Consider the following 21,286-nt stretch of genomic DNA (forward strand, 5'->3'; position numbering starts at 1 on the left):
ACAAAAGTGTGGTGGCATTACATTTTTTTGTCATCCAATGATTTTTAGTGCAAATTTAAAGTAATCAATAAGCAGATAAAGAGATAAAAAGTAGCAATATCAGTCAAGACAATGAATAAATCAACCTCAGGGGCCCGTCTTACGAAGACTTGCAATTGATCTGATCAATTGGAAAGTCATTATGTAAAATGCAAAGTTTTTTCTAGATATGAATGTATATCCATAACTTCATTGATTTCTTGACAGTTCGGTGTGTTCTCCTTCGTTTACAAAGGACATTTTGTATATTTCTTGGAGAAAAAAATTATGACAATGATGGATTTCCATAGAGTTACGATGATTGATTGGATCAATCGTAACTCTTTTTAAGACGGGGCCTTGATATTACACACAATGTTATATGTGTAAATTGCCGATTGGTATACCTGCTCCATACTTATTTTTTTTGGTCTCATTCCACATGGCCCAACTGCCATTAAGCCCATTTATAACTCTTTGTCTAATCTCCACTACGACTTTGCCCAGTTTGTCTATTATCCACTTGGGCTATTAAGCAGATCAAGCTCTGTTCTTGTAACATCACTAGCAAGTGTAAAAAGCGGAGCAGTTAAGAGATGGCACCCTACCCATCAGGGGTCAAAATGTTAAAATATTTGCTGTAATAAACTGTTTTGGTGACTGGATCAGGTTCAGCTAAATCCTAAAACCAGCGGAGTGTTTCATGATGCATATTGTCAGTGATTTTCACTGATAAATTTGCTCTGAGCCAATCAGATGCAAGGATTTCAGTAGCTTATAACGGGTGTCAATGAAAATCGATGATTATTTGTTTCATGAGATGCTCCCCTGGAATCCCTGATTCGTTTAAATGCAATGGGCAGGTCTGTTCAGTTTAATAACTTGATTCCGTGCAAGACTTTCAATCAGACTACTATCTAGACTCTCCTCAAAATTGACATTCTGATAAAAGAAGGCTGCTCAAGGAGCCTTCAAGAAATACCCTGCAGATGTTACAAGAGAATCAGATGATTTACTTTAATATCTTTGAAGATGCATTGGGAGGGCCACAAAAGCAAATCTTCATATAGTTCTAAAGACAACCTTAAAAATCCTACAGGCTCTTATACAGAATATAGTGAAGATGGTCTTGAAGAACATCTCTATGACTTTCTTGATGATCGTTTTGAATGCAATATTGTAGAGTCTGAGGATATTCTTAAAAAACATTGATATATGCTGCAAGCCCTTCTTACAGAATATTGTGAAGATACTCTTAAAAAATACCTCCTCAAGTTACTTGACGATCCTTCTGAACAAATCTTGAAGGGTCTGAAGAAATTCTTACCAACCTCTGTAGATTTCTTCAATGCTAACCCAAAGGCATTCTCCTCAAGAAAAACCTGATCTCTGATGACAGTTGAAAGGTCTTCCGAACATCCTGTGCCAGTCATCTGAAGGAATCTCTCATCCCAAACTTTAGATTCCTTCAGTGCTGTCCTGAGGACTTTCCAATAGAGATTCAGATGATAATCATTCATAAGACAGTTCTGAAGCATGCCTCCAGGACTTCACGTCAGGACAATAGCAACATAATGGAGAGGATCTAAAAGCTTGGTCAGTGAACGATCTGAAATCAAGTAAAGAAATAGTTACAATAAACATAAATAACACATGTAGAAACAATCTAAAATTGAGCTCGAATGAAATCCATTAAAATGACTACTCAAGTCTCTGTATTATATTGCAAGAAGGTAGAGAAATTTATATTTTTTCTGTATTTCTTTCTTCTAAACTTGGTTGGCACAGATGTCTCCTCACAACAAAAATCAGACAAGAGACAAGCAAAGAAGAAAGAAAATAGGGGGGGGGGAATCATCAAAATTTGTGACTTCTATTTCTTATTTTACAATTAAAATGATTAAACAAGTCCAAAGAAATCCTAAAGAATCAGCAAATAACAAATTTTAATGACTCATGAAAGAATGTTTTCCAGAATAAATTTTGAATTCAAGTATGCTTCATAATGATAAAATGCAGGTCGGACTTGCAAGCATTCTTCAAGTATTTTTCAGTATTCCTCACCCCTGCAAAGTTTGAAGGCAAACATCTCAAAACAGTAAAACACCAACAATGAGGTATATATCCAATTGCTTGAGAAATGGGGAATCGAATATGCTTTTAAAACAAAAAAGGTCACAGCATTTAGACTTACTCTTGAAGACTGCCTCATTGGTAAGTACATGTACCCCCTTGGTGTGGGCTTGAGGTATGGCCCATCTCCTCTGTATCCTTTGACATAGAGCTCTTCCAGGATTCCAGACCTTGCACAGCTGGGCCTGGTCAAACTCCTGCAGGGATTCCACCTCAAATGTCTGGTACTGACCTACACAGATGAAGGAAAAGAGATAGTAATTGAATTCAAGGGGTAAATTATGGTCCATTTGGTCTAAAGCCTTTGGCATGGTGCTCTGTCAATGGTCACTCTGCCAAGGGTCAAGACCTTGCACAGCTGGGCTTGGTAAAATGCCTGCAAGGATTCCACCTCAAATGTCTGGTACTGACCTACACAGATGAAGGAAAAGACATAGAAATTGAATTCAAGGGGTAAATTATGGTCATTTCATCAAAGCTGTTGACATGGTGTTCTGTCAAGGTCAAGACCTTACACAGCTGGGCTTGGTAAAATGCCTGCAAGGATTCCACCTCAAATGTCTGGTACTGACCTATACAGATGAAGGAAAAGACATAGAAATTGAATTCAAGGGGTAAATTATGGTCATTTCATCAAAAGCTGTTGACATGGTGTTCTGTCAAGGGTCAAGACCTTACACAGCTGGGCGGGGTCAAGACCTTTCACAGCTGGGCTGGGTAAAATGCCTGCAAGGATTCCACCTCAAATGTCTGGTACTGACCTACACAGATGAAGGAAAAGACGTAGTAAATGACTTCAAGGGGGTATAGTATGGTCCATTTCATCAAAAGCTGTTGGCATGGAGCTCTGCCAAGGGTCAAAACCTTGCACCGCTGCGCTTGCTCAAACTTATGCAAGTTTTGATAATCTCCCCTCCCATCACAAATTCAGCACAGTATGTGACCATCCACCACTAGATATACAATCAGTCAATAAAATAAATTGTGAGAATTTTATTATTTATTAACTCTTTGCACGCTGAATTAATTTTGGGTGATAATGACAATTGTTTCCATGTTATTTTCTTTAATTCAAGATATCCATACTGCATCATTGATACTTATTATTATCATATAGATGTCATCCAAGAACTGTTGTCTTTTATTAGCTTATCTAATTTGAAGGTAAGGGAGAAAACCACTTATTACGATTGTTAAATTCAATTGTATGAATCAGCAAAATTGCAGCATCAGCGCGCAAAGTGTTCAAAGTTTCAAACGATACCTAGGTTGTCAAATTTGATATACAATAACCTGTACAAGTCAAGTACTTGATTTAATGAAGATTTTCACTGAGAACTGTAAAGAATGAGACAAAGTGGTTTGAAGCTTGGGGCTCACTCCAAATAGCAATGTGCGTACTGTGCAATCCAGCTCAATCTTCCAGTAGTACAGAAAAAATGAGGGGAAAGATATCTTTTCATCTTGACATTGGTTCAATTAACTTCAAATTCAGACAGATTTAAGGGAGACATCATATCTCTTTTATATGAGCTTACTTGATAATAATGTTATGTTTGGATACCAAATTACCATTTCAGTTAATTACAGAAAAATAAAATGCCTGGTAACTTATTGCTGGTTTTGAGGTTACGGATCACACATGTACAGTACTTCGGACTGAGATATATAGCCATACCTGTTTTGAGGTTCCATGCAAACTTGAATCCAGTCTGGTACATCTGTGGAGTGTCACTGTGGAAAGATAAATTACAGCAGTATATAACATGTAGTTGAGCATGATTATTTATACATCGATTAGTAGTATTACAAACAGACGAATGCAATTATCACTTGTAATGACAATAGTCATGACAAATTTCAAAATTCAATTGATAAACTTCGAACTTAAACTTTCACTTGTAGTGACAATAATCACTACAAATTTGTTGATATCAGAGCAATGATGTCATCAAATCAGCCTAGAAAGTTTAAGTATTGTACAAAAGGCAGCATTGTGAACTGGTAACATAGAAAACAAGTACATTATCACTACTCCAGTACAGGTATACCAGTAATAAAGCCTTCCTACAAGAACCACCCAATAAAGGACAAGAAAAAAAGGTGTTCATGAACAGGTTCCTGTCTTACATGTTTCAATGTAGAATAACATTTAGGGGAAACCAAAATTATGGTCTTTATACAGGTAGGTGGCCATTAAATGGGTTTTATAATATAAATGCCTACCATTATCAATATAAGCAAGGAATTTCTTCTAGTCAATTCAAGAGTGGCATTTCTTCAAGAATATCTATTTTGTCAGGCAATACAAAACACAAAGATAACTTACTTTGCGGGGTCATCTTCAAACTCGAAGACATCTTTGGGCTTCTTGGGCTCCGGCCAGGCACGCACAAGGCACTTGATCATCACTACAACATTGCAGGAATCAGCACACACCTGGGGAGCATTTCACAAAACATATGGTCAGTGAATTTCACAGACTAATTGTTACAAGCTACTGTTAATCCTTGCATCTGATTGGTTGAGAGAAAGAAATATTCAGTGAAAGTCACTGATAAACTTTTCATGACACACTCCCATGGGAGAGCATTTCACAAAACATATATGGTCAGTGAATTTCATAGACTCATTGTTACAAGCTACTGTAAATCCTTGCATCTGGTTGGTTGAGAGAAAGAAATATTCAGTGAAAGTCACTGATAAACTTTTCATGACACCCTCCCTTGGGAGCATTTCACAAAACATATATGGTCAGTGAATTTCATAGACTCATTGTTACAAGCTACTGTAAATCCATGCATCTGGTTGGTTGAGAGAAAGAAATATTCAGTGAAAGTCACTGATAAACTTTTCATGACACACTCCCTTGGGAGCATTTCACAAAACATATATGGTCAGTGAATTTCACAGACTAATTGGTACAAGCTACTGTAAATCCTTACAACTGGTTGGTTGAGAGAAAGAAATAGTCAGTGAAAGTCACTGATAAAACTCTTTATGACACACTCCCTTGGGAGCATTTCACAAAACCTATATGGTCAGTATATTTCACAGACTAATTGTTACAAGCTACTGTAAATCCTTGCATCTGATTGGTTGAAAGCAAATTAGTCAGTGAAAATCATACACTTTTCAATAAAAAAATTCATGAAATACTTCACTACCAAGTAAGTAGTACAGACAAGAAGCCGAGTCTGGTAAATTGCCATTTAGGTTGAAAATGAATGTGACACATGACTCTGAAAAGACGTCTCCTAGAGCATAGCACTCCTAGAAGAGATCTTCCTGGAGGACAAGTCTTCCGGTAAACAAATTCAATTCAATTTAAATATAACAAAGACTATATAAAACAAGTTTAAAGATTTAGCATGGGAGCAACAGGTAATTCTTGCTATCAACAATAATAGAAAATTCTCGGATGTACATGTAGCTCATACTGTCCACTTGTATGACCCAGTAACTTCCGTTACCTTGAAGGTAAGACTAGTATACATCAAGACGGATAACACAAGTAGCAATATAATAAGAGATTGAGAATGCAGTCAAAAACTAGACTAGCTACGGTACAAATAAACTGTAAGTTGTTGGGTCACACATCACTGAACAAGAAATGGAATTTCTAGTTCAGTGCACAAAGTGAATGGCAAATTCAAGCCATGCACTTCGTCCGGGAACTTTTTGGTTATTGCTGGAAAGGAGAATGGGCAGCATGTCATTCAGAAATCACCATCACTTGCAAGAGGCAACAACTTTCCTCATCACATACCTCATCAGTATGGACGTTAATCCATGACGTCAGAGTATACTATTCAAGGGGAGGGGTCGAACCACTGTCCACCCCCTCCTCCCCCCTTGAATAGGTTCACCCACTTGGATTTGTGTTAGTGCTCATTAAAATTCAGCACCATTGTGACATCAGAAATGGGGAGGGGGAGGGGGGGTGGGGGTATTGTAACTTGAAGTAGGCACAGCCTTTTCTTTTACTTACATCTAGTACTTGCATATCATAGTCTGTGAAAGCAATGTAGCGTCGACCCCAAGGGGCCACTGTTCGGATAGCTTCACACATGTAATGCTCAGCATCCATCGTCAGCTGCTTTACCTCCACAAATGGACCCTGCGGAGGGGAAAAAAAGTCGGTCATGAAAGGTTGTCTTTGTATCTCTCTGATGAGGTATGTAAAATGAGTACACTTTAAAGCCTGTGTATAGCTTTGGTAAAGGGTCAATAATGTGATTGATAATCGAATATCATCTAATATGACAGTCTTACTGAAGCGTAGAGACCGTTAGATAGTTTTCCAACTGCACTTCTCTGAGAAAATTTCAAATATTCAAATCTTGGATATATAGCACCCTCTCTCGGCAATGCTTGTTTTAAATTAAAAAATGGGCATTCAAGCACTTATCATATAAATTTAGTGATTAGATATCCAAAAGTTACAGACAAAGAACATATCTTGAAAGTTTCAGCCCATTCTATGATTTGGAATAGGATTTAATTGAAAGACAAAAACACACATATTTTAATTTGATCGGGTGACCCGATCAAGTTAAATTTCCATGTAAAATCGCAAAATTTATCCTGTAAAACACATTTTCATTTCATATCCTCCACATCATAAGTGTTATAGGGCATATCCATTCATATTAGCTAGCAATGAATTGGAACAGTGATAGGTGCATTTTGGTGGATGTACCAAAACTATACACAAGCTTTAATCATGTGTAAATATCGGTGTTGAATAAGGAGAAAACATACATTATCAGCAGTAATCATCATCAAGCCATTACTGAAATAATATATTCAAGTCCAATTCAGAATCATTACAATGATATAATTATCAATCATCTGAATCATCTTTACGAACATCATTATTAACATGTAAATTCTTCTCCTCCCCTTAATCATCATCATCATCAAGCATTATCATCATCCTCATCATCATCATCCATCAATCATCATCACCAAAACCGCCACCACCACCATCACAACCATCATCATCACTATCACCATCATAATTATCACATTCAGCATTATCATCATAACCATACCACCACCACCAACATCATCACCTTTATCATCATCATTATCGTCATCCTCCTCCTCAACTTTACAGCCCTTATACCATAAGGCTCATCTTACCTCTTGTGGAAGGTTCCGATTGGCTGGTAACATTCTCATATTGTTGGACCCAACTACAGTCAAAGGTAGCATACTGTGATAATCAAAACCTGTAACAAAAAGAGAAATCAAACTTAGAATCTAGATATATTTATAAGCAAGTTTTCGTCTCGGAATAGCAGTATCAAATCAAACTAATATAAAGACCAATACGTGCATTCAAGACAATATGCATGCTGCCACACTGTTCAAATATAAACAAAGTCTGAAGAGAGTAATCCTTCTACTTAAAACATCCAAGAAAGGAAAAAAAGCATTTTCAGAGGAGAAAATCACTTGGACACTGTTTCATGAAAGCATGTGATTGTTACGACTCTGCAAATAGCATAGAAACCATGATTTTGACTGCTTTTCCTCTCTCGAAATGGTAGTTAACCAGAATCTGGAGGTGAATGAACACGAAATGGTTTTTAGTTTCAACTTCCTATGATTTTATATGGGTTTCTCATTCATGAACAACTGGGCCCCCGTCTTACAAAGAGTTACGACTGATCCAATCAATCGTAACTCTATGGAAATCCATCAGTGTCATAATTTTGTCTATAGGAACAAAGAGAAGCACAGTGAATTTTTAAAGAAAATAATGAATGCATGAATATACATCATAGTTTGAAAATATTTGGAACAAACACGCATAATACATGTTGACGCTGCTGGCTGTCCATAGTTGCGATTGATTAGATCAATCAAACTCTTTGTAGAACATGGCCCTGCTCTCCATCTAGCAACAGACAGGATAAGTGAACCTTTAGAGCTGGGCTGATGGTACTTCATCCATGGAGTAGTGGTAATCACCATCATTATTTTGCTCCCTCTCCTTTTCTTCTTCCTTCTCCTGATCTTCCTCCTCAATGTAATCAACATTTTTATCACCATTATCCTCCTTCTTCTTCACTTCCATCGTTCTCAATATCATCACCCTGCTCCTACTCAATTATTTTCTCCCCTTCTTCCATATCCCTCCTTGTCCTCCTGTCATCAACTACTTTCATCATCAAATCCCTCCTTTCTTCATCACCACATATCCATGCATTAAATGCATAAAATTCATTTCCAAACTTACTATCACTTTCAATAGGTTCCTCGATCGGGAACAACCTCTCCATGTAGCGGCGGACGGAATAGGTGAACCTTTGGAGCTTGCAGGTGCATTCTCTGATGGTGCTGCGGCCGCTGCCCTGGGAGTGGTAGTCAAAGATCCCATGATGGTACGGGCAGGTGTGGTCGATCTCGCTGCCGATGTCGTCCTTGTCGTTGACATCGTTGAGACGATGGAAGGAGATGGAGCTGCAGGTGCTCCAGTTGTCACCAGGGAGCCGACTGTGCCTGAAAAACAATGAAATAGAAGAGAGTCAGGAGATCATGGTGGCGTGCCAACTTTCAAGGAAGCATGTCATGGACTGAGTAATGCAGCTATTTACACGCGACTCTTGACCCCGGACATGGTGCGCCATGGGCGAGCCATGTCCTGCTCACTGATGACTCACAGTACTCTAAAGGAAGCAAAAAGTCAGTCATGTTTAGGACCTTCGTCGATGGTCAGTCAAGTACTCTGTATAAGGTGCATCGGAGGTGTGTCCATGTTGATATATCAGTCATTTTCACTGACTGAGGGTGCTTCATGTACCATAAATGTCCTACTCGCATTGCGACAATGGAGCACCATTCCACCACATTCCGAGGGGTTCTACCCTATACTTGGTATAATAGTATAATTCTCTTTTACTCCAATGCCCAGATGGGGCCCCGTTTCATAGTGAGTTACAACTGTTGTACCTCTGCCATTATGGCATCTACCATAGCAATAGGGCTCAGCAGCCAATCAAAATCAAGGTTACCATGGCAGTTGCCACAATGGCAATCTTTATGAAACGGGTTCCTTGTCTCATATCCATGTTGTCTACTTACATTTTACGACAAATTTTGATTCATAAAAAATTCATTTTACCGTACAGACAAGTGGTGTTAGGGCAAATGGATGTAGACAAAATGGCTAATGCCCAAATGGGAATTGCTTGAAATGGAACATAGGCCAGAACTTGTTGTAGAGAAAATGGGATTAGACCATTTGGGATGAGACCAAACAGATAGTGGCCAAAATTCTCAAGTCAGGTTTAACTTAGACCATGGTCTAACTCTGTGCCAAAATTTATGGAAAGCCTAAAATATCAAACTTAACCTTATAACGTATGTTTCTTTTGTTTACTGCACTCATTCCTATCTCTTGAATAGTGAAGAAAGCTATCTAATTTATCCTTCGGAAACAATTAAGAATGATTTGAGAGAAAAAGTGGGCTGACACACTGAAGTTATACCCTTTGAAGCTTTCAGTTTAAATCTACTTTGAATACATACTTTTTAAAGACTTTTAAATTAGTGCCACGATTTCCAGCAAATTTATCATTTTTTCTTTGCCTTTTCTGTCTCCTTCAAAAGCGCATAAAGATGCATTTGGCAGAGATATGCGCTATATAAGCATGTTGGTAATATTATTATTACTATTAGAGATTTATGCCACTATTGGCTATCCATAGTTAAACCACAACTTTAAACCAAAGTTGAAATTAAACTGGTCCCCACAATAGGGGCCAGTGAATGTAGACTAATCAGCAATTTTTTTGGTCATTAGAAAAGTAAAGCAACAGGTCAGCCTTACCGACTTAATGGAGTTTGACTCCATCGACTAGGAGTGGGGCAATTGCTGGTAGGCGGGCTGAAGTCATCACTTTCTAGACTCCGAGGTGAGAGACCATGGCAGCCTAGATGTGCATCATACAGACCAGCCATGTGCTTGGAGCTGCTCTCTGCCATCTGGTGATGATACCTGGCACAGAATTGGGACAGAATGAAATGATAATGATGGGTTGTTCCTTGGATTAAGGCACAAGATTACAAGATAACAATGCAACAATGTATAGCAATGTATCAACCCTTTCATTTCACAATGAAGATAAGATGTGGCTAAGTTTTGATGTGTTAATGTAAGAAAGGACTCTTATCATAGCAAGTTTTACTTGGACATTTTGCAAGGATTTTTTGCAGTTCACACTACTTTTTACCTCTGTTACATGTTCATCATGTTATATTAGAGGCAATAGACTCTCAGGACTGAAATTGCCTTTTAACTTGTTTGAAAAGTAAGATAGCTTGGGACTTCCTAGGATGAAATAAACCTACCTGTGGGCAAAGGATTGCAACGCGATAAACTGTACCTAAAACTAAATGTAATAAGCTATAACTGAAAGCAATAATCTGTTGTGCACATGTAATGGAATGTACCTGGATTCTGGGTCCAATCCGTATGAGTGAGGGACATGCCTAGGACTGCCCTGCAGAGGATGAGGGTTGCCAATCTTGGGTATTGCATTTGTAGAAGATGAGGTTAAGGTGATGCATATTTCTGAAGGATTTGGAGCACACTTGGATTGCACAGTTTTACTATGGTCACTTGGTGAGACAAGCTTCTCAGATGAAGTTGATGCTTCATGCTCAGGTGAAGCCAAAAGAGTTCTGTTTGATGCATTAGGTGTCAAGGATAAGCGTACGCTAGAAGAGTCTGAAACTTTGGAATGTGTGCCTTCCTTGTGTGGCACAGGGATCTTTGGTAATCTGCTGCCATCAGTAACGTCCACATCAGCCGATGATGTACTCTCGCAGTCTGTCTCCTGTGTAGTCGGCAGGTCGACTGTTTTTGTCGTAAGTTCCTGAGGGGATGGACTGAATAGACTTTTTCCTGAATGTCCCTGAAGTACTTTGGTTTGTTTTGCAAATTCGCAGAGGTCTGCTCCTTCAAATTCCTCTTCATCAAGGATGTCAAGGAAATCTCTTGAGCTGATAACCGAAGGGGAACTGCTCCTAGGAGCTTGAAGACCACTCGCAAGACGTATGCCCAGGAGGAGGTCCTCTGAGTCCGAGCTCTCGTCATCTAGGCCGAAGTTGCAGAAGTCTGTGATGGCAGTGGAAGACTGTGAATAAATAGGCACTGTACTGATGTCGTGTCTCCGGTCCGAGCTGTTGCGCTCGTCCCCTGGAGCAAATCCCTGAGAGTTGGTGGAGGAAGAGTGTAACCAGTCTCTACAGCGACTTCCTCCACCACGTATCGAGCCCACATCCGATGCCCGCGTTGCAAAGGATCTTGCTGAACTGTTTCCTGGAGAGTACAGGCTGCTGCAAGGTGATCCTTTGCCAAGGCCGACAGCAAGGGCTATGATGGAATAACCTGTATTGAGTACTGTGACTCCGTCCTTGGAAAGGCTGTGTTTTGGGGAGAAGGACGGAAAGGGTGGGGCAAGTTCATATTTGGTGTGGACCGCGAAGCCATGCTTCAAGCATGTCGGTGCTGCTGGAGTAGGAAGTTCCTCCTGGAATTCTGGAGGCAACCAACCTGGGTTGAAACCTGTGCAAAAAAAGATAGTAAAGCAACAGGCATAAACTAATATTGTATGCATGACAACTCAAAGTGGTGAGCTATATAAAATACTACAGACCTTTCAAACAGCCCCCATGCAGGGAGTATTGTTTATTTGGACATATAAAAGTTTGATTTGTTTATTTTGAATAATTTATTCATTGATTGATTGATTTATCTATTCATTCACTTATTTGTTTCGTAGCTATTATTATTATTTGTCATCATCATCAAGTTATAATCGTCTTTAATACATGTACATCCTGCATTGCATTGTCTTCATTTAAGACTGGTTGGAAGTAAAGTGCAATAGATCCAAACGACAATATAACAACAGTCAACAGTAAACAAAGAGTTTACAAGAGAAAACCTCATTGTATAGAATTAAATAGGGTAATGGGGAGGGAAGACATGTTCATGGGGGGGGGGGGGAATAGTAACAACTTGCCGCTGTGTTGGAGTGAAGGTGAATTTGAGGTAGAAAAAGATTGCATAATAACCAGGGGGGCGTTTCATGAAAGGACTTGTCGGACATTTTATCCGACAGTTACCATAGGAACAGTGCCTCTCAGCCAATCAAAATCAAGGAAAGATGTCAGATCTGACAACTTGTCAGATGAAAATATTGATGAAACGCTCCCCAGAGGTGGCATTTGACTGGAGATGGGGAGACAACTATGCAAGAGGTAATAGTGGTGAGTGGAGATCAGGCAAAAAAATTATTTCTTTCATTTCGCAGTCACACAACTAATTGCCTAAATCTGCGATATTGGATAAACTTAAAATCAGAAAGTTTGTGTACAAAACAAATAGAGAGTTGTCCACAAAATCAGCCATCTTGAAGCAAGTTTGCCAATTTGAGGATCCCCACAGAATGTATAACAAGACTTTTTAAACGTCCCTAACTGGCTTATTGCTTAACCGATTTTGATGAAACTTGTCTTAAATTGTTCCTCTCATTTTACTCTTTCAAACAATGTTGCTACTTCTCGTTGGTTTTGGTTTCCTTTAAACAATGCAGTGTTTGGGGGTATTTTGCAGGTTCTTTTCTATTTTCAAGGGCTCTTTGGGGCATTTTGGGGACAGAACTGCACCAAGATTCCATTTTTTTTCTTTTCTCTGGTTATGATGGCAAGTAAGAACATGTATTTACCTGAAGAGAAACCAGTTGCCATGTCTGATGTGTACTTGAGGTGGAGACAGTGCGGACAAGGTTCCATGGATGGCACTGCCGTGATGGTCACATAACATAGCAGCTTCTCCTCGTCTAACAGAGGTTTGGTCGAGGTGGAACTGGTATAAGACAAAAATGGAAAAAAGGGTTTAATGTGTCGATTACTTACCTTCTTAATCATACACTTCATCAAATTCTACTTCCAGGGCTCCGTAACATGAATATTAGTGATCAATCGCTAAATGAACTGACCAATCAATATCAATGTTACACGCTCATTTGGTTTAGAATACTGACCAGGGACCAATAAGTGCGGTTCTTTAACATTTGCAATGTATTGCAAACCTTTGTGTTATGGAGCCCAGGTGAGTATATCATAAGGCTGTGAAGTTACAAGCGACTTTATGAATGACCGAGATCCTTTCTTGTGGTCATAATGATGTACACTACATGCTCAGAGGTATCGATTTAGTTCGTAAGGAAGGGTCACCAGTAGTATGGGCAGTCGCTCCCAACTTACAAACAGCTTTTTGAGACACCCACCAGCTGTGGTAACAATCACAGAATGAGTTAGAAAAGATTCCAACAAAATTACCAACCAAGTGTTTGTAAAAGAAAATTATATAATCAATGGATTCAGGTACAAATAATTACTTGCTTAATAGTCTAGTCATTATTTGAAGTAAAAAAAAAAACCCTCAGAGATACTCCTGCAGAAGTCAATTTAGTAGTTTTGGCCCTATACATAACAGCATTGCAACATAAAAAAAATAAAAAAGTTAAAAGAAATATATACATGTATAGTGGAAAGAGTTATAGTACAGAAAAATGCCCCCAAATCACATGTATAGTATAAGTATCATTACTGAATTTGTAGATTAGTGCGAATGAATGTAAACTCAATTGGAGAAATGGCAAGCAAATATATATTGCATAACCATGGATTCGCAGGCTGATATATTGCAAAATTGGTGTCAAAAAATGATTGAAACTTGTACAAATATGAAATAAGCTTTCAAGTCTCCTGCTTTGCCTGTTGCTGGCATATCACATGAAACGTAAAGACTCTGTAAGGTTTGTGTGCCACTGCAGCAATAAATGTACAAAAAAATTGCAGCACATAGTATACAAATATACCAGGCTTTGAGTATGTATAGCAGGAATTATTTGTCAGAGGTTGGACTGGCATTATTTATTAATTTTGACAGTACATCTGAGGAAATAAAGGCTTGGTATATTATATCCTACATTTAATCAGTTAGAACAGCAGGCCTTGATTGTCTAGTTCATGTACTCGTAGTTCATACGCTCATTGGAATGTGCTTGCACCATCCCTTCATGGGACCTCGCTAACCAGTGCGCCCAAGAGATGATCTGTGAAATCAATGATGGAATAGTGCACCATTCCATCACTGACGTCACGGAATAGTAAATTTTCTTCAGTGGGCGTTTCATCTTCAACATCATCGCAAAATAGTGGGGATATGTTTGGTCACATGATGCTACTTAAACCAATCAGCATGCAGGATGTACTTATGTAGGATGTAAGAAGAATCATTCCAATCACACCACAATACTTACCACCCATACACCATGACTTTAGTACTGTCACTGGGCCAACTACATATAGCTATGTAGAGATCTTGTTGGATTTCTTCCTCTCCAAACAGCCCAACCTCAGAAACCTTACAAACAAAGAAATCATACAACACTTCAATGAAAAGGCAAATATAAACATAAATTTTCATACAAATACACTGGACTCTTTTGTCTGGCTACGACACTAAGGGTCTTTTCACGCGAGAATCTTGAATCACTATTGTGATGATGATTGCAATTCGTCTCAATGTACCATTCACACGTTCACTAAAAGAAAACTGTGATTTGAATTCGGATTCCTGACCGAAGGCGGAATTGTGTCCTTGTTGACTTGTCAATCAAAGCACGATGAGTGCATGACAATTGTATTATCAACGGAAGTGCTTGAAAGGTCACGTAAGCTCCACCCCAAAAAGATATTTTAGAGGTCAACCCTTTCAGACGTAAAATTTGTGCCATAATTTGAGTGGAACTTAACTGGAATTCACCTCCAGAGTAGAATTTGTAATTAGCATTCTTGATTCTAGTTTCAAACGTGCTAAAAATTTGTCATTAGAATAATTTTTTACAGGGATCATCATTCAAATTACGATGTTGGTACCGTGTGACAGGGCGGTAAGATATGGATGAGGCCTAGCTGATGTGGCTGTAGAAAGGGTGTTGAAATATACTCTTCAAAATATACTACTGGTACTAGTGTAAAAATGAAAATTGATTTTGTGAGGGTGCTAAGAAGTCTATTGTGTCAAGAGATATGGGAAGAAATAATATTTTTCACTTACATTGGCTATTTCAAGGGTTTCAGGAGCTAATCAACCTAAGCATCCACTTTTGTTTTACTGGCACTGAGTGGCTGAGAAGTAGTTTTTGCTCAAACACAATTTAGTCATATCCTTGATTATTCTATCATCAATTGATCCAACAGGATCTTGTCCAGAAGAGGGTTTATTTATTTATTTATCTATTTATTTATTTATTCATTCACATTTCACCAGGTTAGCTCATTCAACAAAAGTTGATCTTTCATGAGGCCCTGGATAACAAACAATACAACTATATACAATTAAAAACAGTCAATTGTGAAAATACATATACAATCATCAGTCCATATGATATTGTTAAAAATACAGACGTATAAAGCATGATATAGTGACTAAAGTAATAAAGTGATTATTATAAAGTAATACATAAAAAAAAGAGATGATAGTTAATAGCATCAGTCCTAAAAAAAGGGAATGGTATTGCATCCCAGTTGATCGGCCTAAGCAAGATTGAAGAAATGTCTTTTAACAGAGAGTTTGAAGTTGTTGAGGGTTTTAAACATTTATTGTCATGCAGTGTCCGCTATTGTTTGTCTATTTGTTTCCCAGCTGCTGTCAATCATCTCCTTAACTACAAAACCCCAATACCAACACTTATTCCTTACTATACCACATAAAGCCCACAGATTTTTGTACCCCAAAATGGAACACTTTTCAAAACAATACCCACCTTTTCCATAGTTTGGTAATGGTTGAATCTCCACCAGTGGAGTTGATAGATGTAGACAGGGAAGGCTGTGTGTTCGTCTGTGTCTACATTGAGTGTGTAAGAGAGGACAAAGTTGCCATCCTTGCTGAACCCCAAGAAGACATGTCTGCAATGACATACACATCAAGGATCATTATGAAAATAATAATAAAAGAATAGTTGAAGTAGACAAAATGGTTAAAGATAAATGCCATTTATCCAACAGGATCAAATAAAATGACCACCAGATTGTTTGACTATATGAATACAAAATATGTGCCAAAAGGCTCCAGGGAAAAACTATGTAATTACTGAGAAAAGAGCAAAATAAGCACGGAATTCCATAGAATGATGGGTATATTTCCAAGCAATATTAATCCATTGCCCCATGCATACATTTTTGTGTTAGTGATCATCAGAATTATCGGTTTACAGCTAAAATTTCATGATTTCACAAAGACGAGTTCGTTCAATGTACCAGATCTGGGTCTACGGTGGCAATTAACCTTGATCTTTTCACAATGAGATTTATGATCCCAAGGAAACAACTGCTTGTGTGTAATATGAGGTACATTCATACCAACTCAAGTCAGTAAATGAGGATAAGACTTTGTGGGTATTAGATCAATTGTAGTGATGACCAAAAGGTAATCAGACCAAATTGCTAATCAACCAAATGAGTTTATCACATGTGGTATGACACTACCTGAAAAGGAGACTCAAGGGAGTATAAACTTATGGGTGTAAATGTGCATGTGATTTTTTATGTAGGCCTATATTTATTTGTAGGCCTTTTGTTGATGCTTTCTAGCAGTAATTTAATTTGATATCTGTACTTCATTTTCAAGCATGTGCTGCTTTTAACATGTCTTGTGTCATTTATCTGTATTTACTGTGCATTTCTTGATTGTTAGGTTTGCCATATAAATTGAATTGAATTGCATTGAAAATGAAAACTCACCCTTCCTCAGTAAGATAGCGATCATCGATGATGGCTTTGAGGGGTATACCAAGACGGCCGGGGATCTTTCCGAAGAGAGACCGGCATACTGGGTAGGTCTGTCTGGTGGGTTGCAAACATCCTCTTAGCTGAATTGGGAATTAAAAACAATTTTTTCTTTGTTAGTTTGTTTATTTGAAAAAAAAAATTCAAGAGGGTGCCTGTGTAGTAATAATGTCAGAAAGGCATTAATAAGGGCCCTCGAGCTTGTCATAAAGCTATACAATGTACAGCGCGTCCCAGAAAAAACGAAACCGAGATTTAGCGATCATTTATCATTACTTAATCATAAATAAAATAGACAAATGACCTACCAATTTAAAGCTTAGAATCTCCCCTTTCATCTGATATTACTTATATTATTTTTCATTCACGCATGAGTGAGCAAATACAATTTGAAGAAAGGATATCAAAAACTCATTTGGCGGGGGGTATCTGGGTTTCAAAAAGAAAACCACATTTTTGAAAAGTTCAGTATCTCCTCTTTAATTTGATACCTGAATTACAGAAAATGGTCAAGAAATAACAAAGTTCTAGTCATTTGAAATAAGGCTTGAATTTCAATAATTTCATAAAATGAAGAGCTGGCTTTCAAACTCACTCGACACTCCGTTTTGTTGGCGATCAGCCATGCATTAAATCTTTTGTTCACCATCGAAAGCTTCTGTGGGAAACCGGTGAAAACACGTTTATCTCGTGAAATTATGGAAATACAAGCCTTATTTCAAATGACCAGAACTTTTTTATTTCTTGACCATTTTCTGTAATTGAGGTACCAAATTAAAGAGCAGATATTGAACTTTTCAGAAATGTGGTTTTCTTTTTGAAACCCAGATACCCCCCGCCAAATGAGTTTTTGGTATCCTTTCTTCAAATTGTTTTTGCTCACTCATGCGTGAATAAGAAATAACCTAGGTAATATCAGATGAAAGAGGAGATTCTAAGCTTTAAATTGGTAGGTCATTTGTCTATTCTATTTATGATTAAGTTATGATAAATGATCGCTAAATCTCGGTTTCGTTTATTCTGGGACGCACTGTATATTTTGTTACACAGTAAACAAAGATATCTCAGAGTGCTACAATGCAGAAAGTGGCATTAGTGGTTGTTAAAAATCTAAAATGAAAATTGTTGAGGAAGGCTCAGAAAAAGCTTTTTCCTTTTTTTTTTCAAAGTAAAGAAATTGGTTAACATTGATTTGATTTGACCTAAAAACATGTGAGCAGCAAGATCTAATTTGACACTCTTGCAGCCTTGTCTGAGATATGTTATAAAATCCTAAGTCCTAAAAACATGGGCCTCCGTTTAAAATGAGTTTATTTCACTTAGGCCTAGATCTAGTAAAATGCTTAAAATCTAGACATAACATCAATAGGCCCATATTGGGGATGCGTGTACCCATCAGCGATAACACTTAATGCCGTAATGAGGTACCATCGGGGAATGGGGATAATAGTCATAGTCAGAAACTGTCTGATAAATCTCAAGATATGATGGATATTCCTACCGGTACTAAGTTACAGGGGAACACGTAGAGGATGTTGTTAGATCATAAGACCAACACTTCTTCACTGCGAAAATTTCAAATATTCATTTTTTTAAGTGGGTCTGTGAGCACTTGTCTCATAAATTTACTGCTTGGATATTCATAAACTCAAGAATATATCTTGAAAATTTCAAACCACAGAAAACAAAAAGATGCAAGTACTTTGAGCAGTCAACTGGTTGAATGATTTCTTTTTTACGAAATCATGAAATTCATCCTGTATAACACTTTTTCTAGTCATAATCACATCTTTAACATTTAGGCCTATTTAAGTTAGGGCGTAATCATTCATAATACTTATAGTATGATGGTGGTCCCCAAGTTTGCGCACCTAACGATTCGAGTTAAGATTTAACATAAATTTATTTTTATTTCACAAAACCTTTCAGTTGATCTTGTCTTGTCTTTCCATTGATGCCCACAATCATTATATTGATTAATATGGCATATGAATGTCAAGATTGACTTGACCTGAATTTTGCCGGGACCGGCAGGTGCAATACACTGGGTGAACACCCTACTCTTTGATGAATAGTGTATTTGTTTTAACGTGCATAGGTTGTGACTCTCCTATAGTATACAAGGGACCAACATTTGCGTCCTTTCTGATGGACGGGAGTGTTTTCCAACTGCATTCACACCTGCACTGAATACAGAGGTGAGGCACGCTAACAGGTGCTATAGCACCTGATTTTTTTGTTAGACGCGTTTCGGCATGAGCGGGACTCAAACCCCTCACGTTGAGATCTACGATCTTATCCGAAACATGCGCTCTAACCGACTGAGCTACGCTGCCTCCCAATAATGTTGATAATGTTCTTTAATATCATTACGAGTTGGAGTGCCAAATATCTCATAAAAATATGAAAGAAATGTATGATTTTCTTGGAAAAAACCTCGGGCAGTCATTTTCAGATTGAAAAAAAATGGAGCCCCATGTCTGCCACCCATTCACTTTGCAAGCGATTCAGGGATTTTGATGAGAAAGGCTGCATTTTGAGGCCATCACAATGCCCAAATTTCATTACTTTTCGACCATTGTGATTGTGAATCGGATTTTGTAATAAACATCTACATGTATCTATTTGCATTAGATGTGTAAAGTTTGTGTTTGTTTTACTACAAATTAGAATCGTGCAGATACGCAGACAAGGGGGACTGCGCAGACCTACGGGAACTTGCCATACAATGGCTAGTATATCATAACCTTGTTCATTAATAAGTGGTAAGTACTTCAGAATAGGCCTAACGCGAGATAGGGCCTAATCCTTGGGCTATAAAGCTTGGGGCATTTTTATTTATTTTTTTTTTTGGGGGGGACTACCACTACCAGTACTGTACCAAGTCAAAACAAGATTAGAAATTAAACAAACGTAAACTTAGACTCTTAAATTTCAAAATCTTTTCTTATTCAACTTCAAGTATCAATCAGTTTTGAACTATAAAATATGAATAAATTTTGGTTACATATAGACCAAAAGCTTCGGTCTCTGTTATGTTGGTTGTTCAGCTGAACTCTGTTGGCTTCACTCACCAAATACAGAGACCGAAGTTCTAGCGCGATCTGTACAGGGGACTCAATGGCCATATGTTTATGTACTTAAGATCGGATAAAACGGGGAAGTGAATTTGCGCGACAGCCTAAGGTAAGTCACAGTTTTAGTTTCTTTTGACTTGATTTTTCTGTTTTTTGGAAATTAATGCCAAGAGGGAATATTAATTTGCATTTTGGTAGCGTTAATTTTCAAAATTTTTATTAAAGACAAAAATTGAAGAGCCCCGACAGGGGGATTTTGCATTGCAAGTCCCCTTATTATTATTATTAATGGTGGCTGCACGATAGCGAGCCGTCTGTGTATGAGAAATTAAAAAAAATTTTAAAAAACTCCTCGAAACAGACGGCTGCCAGCTGTCTAGGTTAAATAGTACTATTAGTAGTATACCTCACGCATACGAAGCCTTTGAGTGACATTGAAAGATGGTCGAACCACTTTCCGAGTGTTCGTCAAACACGGAAAACCCTTCACTTTGCGACCTGTCATTTTCTGCGACATGGTTTCAGCGAGACGACTGTAGCTGTCGGCACAAGCCGGACCTTTTGGCGTACAAGTCAGACAATTCCCGCTCAGGCCCTTCCCTGTTCACCGGGCGTTTGCACAAGACGATTTAGTGATGAGTATTTTAGGAATCCTGAATGCTCTCTCCTGAATAACTAGGTCAGAACTAAAGCGTTAGATCATCTTGAATCTTCCGATGAATAAAAGTATATTTTTATTCAGCGCAAAGTCATATTTCTATCTAAATTTATACCACAACCGACTGGTTTGGGTCGTCGAGCTCGAGTGAATTGTCAATCGCAGAAGAAAATTCTCGAGATTCTCGAGAAATTTGCTCCATAAGACCCCCTAGCTATGCTAAAAATAAGTTGCCTATTTCAACGGGGGGGGTCCGGGGTTGGGGCCTGCGAGGAAAGACTTTCAAAACCTCCCAATTTTTACCCATTTCCCCATGTTCGCATTAGACCCCCTAAACACGAGTATCTAGGCAAAAAAAAACGGGGAAAAGGAGAAAAAGAGGGAGAAAGAAAGAAAAACATAATGGGGAGGAAGAAATTATTGTTTATCATATTAATTATACTATGTTATATTACATTACATTTTATTACATAAGAAATATTTGTCATAACTTTATGAAAAATAATTTGCTTAGGGA

The 21,286-nt window shown here is 38.0% G+C and overlaps 1 protein-coding gene across 1 annotated transcript; it reads right to left on the reverse strand.

Annotated features, from left to right (window-relative positions):
* Positions 1-290: 290 nt before the first annotated feature.
* Positions 291-20,940, reverse strand: LOC121423832. Its single transcript, XM_041619338.1, has 14 exons — positions 20,518-20,940; positions 16,990-17,117; positions 16,011-16,155; positions 14,502-14,605; positions 12,900-13,039; positions 10,618-11,734; positions 9,995-10,162; positions 8,402-8,664; positions 7,300-7,388; positions 6,143-6,271; positions 4,481-4,590; positions 3,830-3,885; positions 2,213-2,383; positions 291-1,627 (listed from the first exon to the last, which is right to left on the reverse strand). Exons 1-14 carry the CDS (start codon positions 20,626-20,628, stop codon positions 1,569-1,571), a joined length of 2,790 nt encoding a protein of 929 aa, XP_041475272.1. The 5' UTR covers positions 20,629-20,940; the 3' UTR covers positions 291-1,568.
* Positions 20,941-21,286: the final 346 nt, after the last annotated feature.

This window comes from Lytechinus variegatus, chromosome 11 (assembly GCF_018143015.1).
Source record: "Lytechinus variegatus isolate NC3 chromosome 11, Lvar_3.0, whole genome shotgun sequence".
NCBI classification, from domain to species: Eukaryota; Metazoa; Echinodermata; class Echinoidea; order Temnopleuroida; family Toxopneustidae; genus Lytechinus; species Lytechinus variegatus.